Source organism: Pteropus alecto, unplaced genomic scaffold (genome assembly GCF_000325575.1).
Source record: "Pteropus alecto unplaced genomic scaffold, ASM32557v1 scaffold43, whole genome shotgun sequence".
Lineage (NCBI taxonomy): Eukaryota > Metazoa > Chordata > Mammalia > Chiroptera > Pteropodidae > Pteropus > Pteropus alecto.
This window is the reverse complement of record NW_006435764.1, coordinates 143,517-144,675: the sequence shown is the minus strand read 5'-3', so window position 1 is coordinate 144,675 and position 1,159 is coordinate 143,517. Positions and strand designations below refer to the sequence as shown.

The 1,159-nt window shown below is 70.3% G+C and overlaps 1 protein-coding gene across 3 annotated transcripts in view; it reads left to right on the top strand.

Moving 5' to 3' along the window:
• Positions 1-1,159, top strand: part of HRAS (HRas proto-oncogene, GTPase) — a 2,274-nt gene that overhangs the window by 602 nt on the left and 513 nt on the right. Inside the window, exons 3-5 of one of the 3 annotated variants that reach the window (XM_015588641.2) lie at positions 300-376; positions 474-633; positions 722-783. In XM_015588641.2, coding sequence (XP_015444127.2) covers positions 300-376; positions 474-633; positions 722-783 — 299 coding nt within the window. Of the gene's footprint in view, positions 1-197; positions 377-473; positions 634-721; positions 784-1,159 lie in introns of all 3 variants that reach the window. The other 2 variants (XM_006910950.3, XM_015588642.2) reach the window with 2 other exon arrangements.

Sequence of the window (1,159 nt, the reverse complement as noted above, 5' to 3'; positions counted from 1 at the left end):
CCGCCCCCCCATCGAGGTGAGGGGTGCCGCCCACCCGCCCCAGCCCCATGTCCTGACGCGGGCTCACCTTCTGCCTGCTCCGTCGGAGGAGGTCCGTGCACCAGGGGACCTAGCGGCCACAGGAGATCAAGGAGGGGCTGGGAGTGCAAATGCCCCATATCGGGAGGGCTGGGTCCCTAAGGTGTGGCCTCCCACAGGACTCCTACCGGAAGCAAGTGGTCATTGACGGGGAGACGTGTCTGCTGGACATTCTGGACACGGCCGGCCAGGAGGAGTACAGCGCCATGCGGGACCAGTACATGCGCACCGGGGAGGGCTTCCTCTGCGTGTTTGCCATCAACAACACCAAGTCCTTCGAGGACATCCACCAGTACAGGCGAGCTGCCCCCCGTCCTTGGGGGCCTCCCCGTCCTCCTGGTGTGTGCGTTGGATGCAGCCAGCCGGCCGGCCCGCTCACACCTTCCTCCTTGCAGGGAGCAGATCAAGCGGGTGAAGGACTCGGACGACGTGCCCATGGTGCTGGTAGGAAACAAGTGCGACCTGGCCGCACGCACCGTGGAGTCTCGGCAGGCGCAAGACCTGGCCCGCAGCTACGGCATCCCCTACATCGAGACCTCGGCCAAGACGCGCCAGGTGAGCCGCCCCCACTCCCATGCACAGCTAGCCAGGGCCCCGCCCGCCCCGCCAGGAGCCACGCTCACTGCCCTCTCCCTCGACACAGGGCAGCCGCTCTGGCTCTGGCTCCAGCTCCGGGACCCCCGGGACCCAGCGGCCCCTCGCGCTGTAAGTCTCCCGGGACGCCAGGGCAGCGAGGGCGGCCAGGGCCGGGGTCTGGGCTAAAACAGCTCTAGGGGGAGGTGGAGGTCCCTGGAGAGAGCTGCCCTGAGCCAGGCCGGAGCGGTGACCCTGGGGCCCCCGGCCCTCCCCCCCACCCCCGAGGGCCCCATGGGCCTTTGGTCTTGACCCTTCAGTGGGCTGTTGGGGACGAGGGCAGGAGCTCAGATAGGAGCAGGGCACAGACCCGGGCCCCCTGCCCTGCGCCATCTGCTGAGGAGCAGGTGTCTGCGGGGGCCCTGGGGAGCCAGGCCAGGCTCTGTCTGTGGGTGCGGGCGGGGCGGGGGAGGGGGGGGCGGGGGCCGCGGGCGGGGGGGGGGCCCTC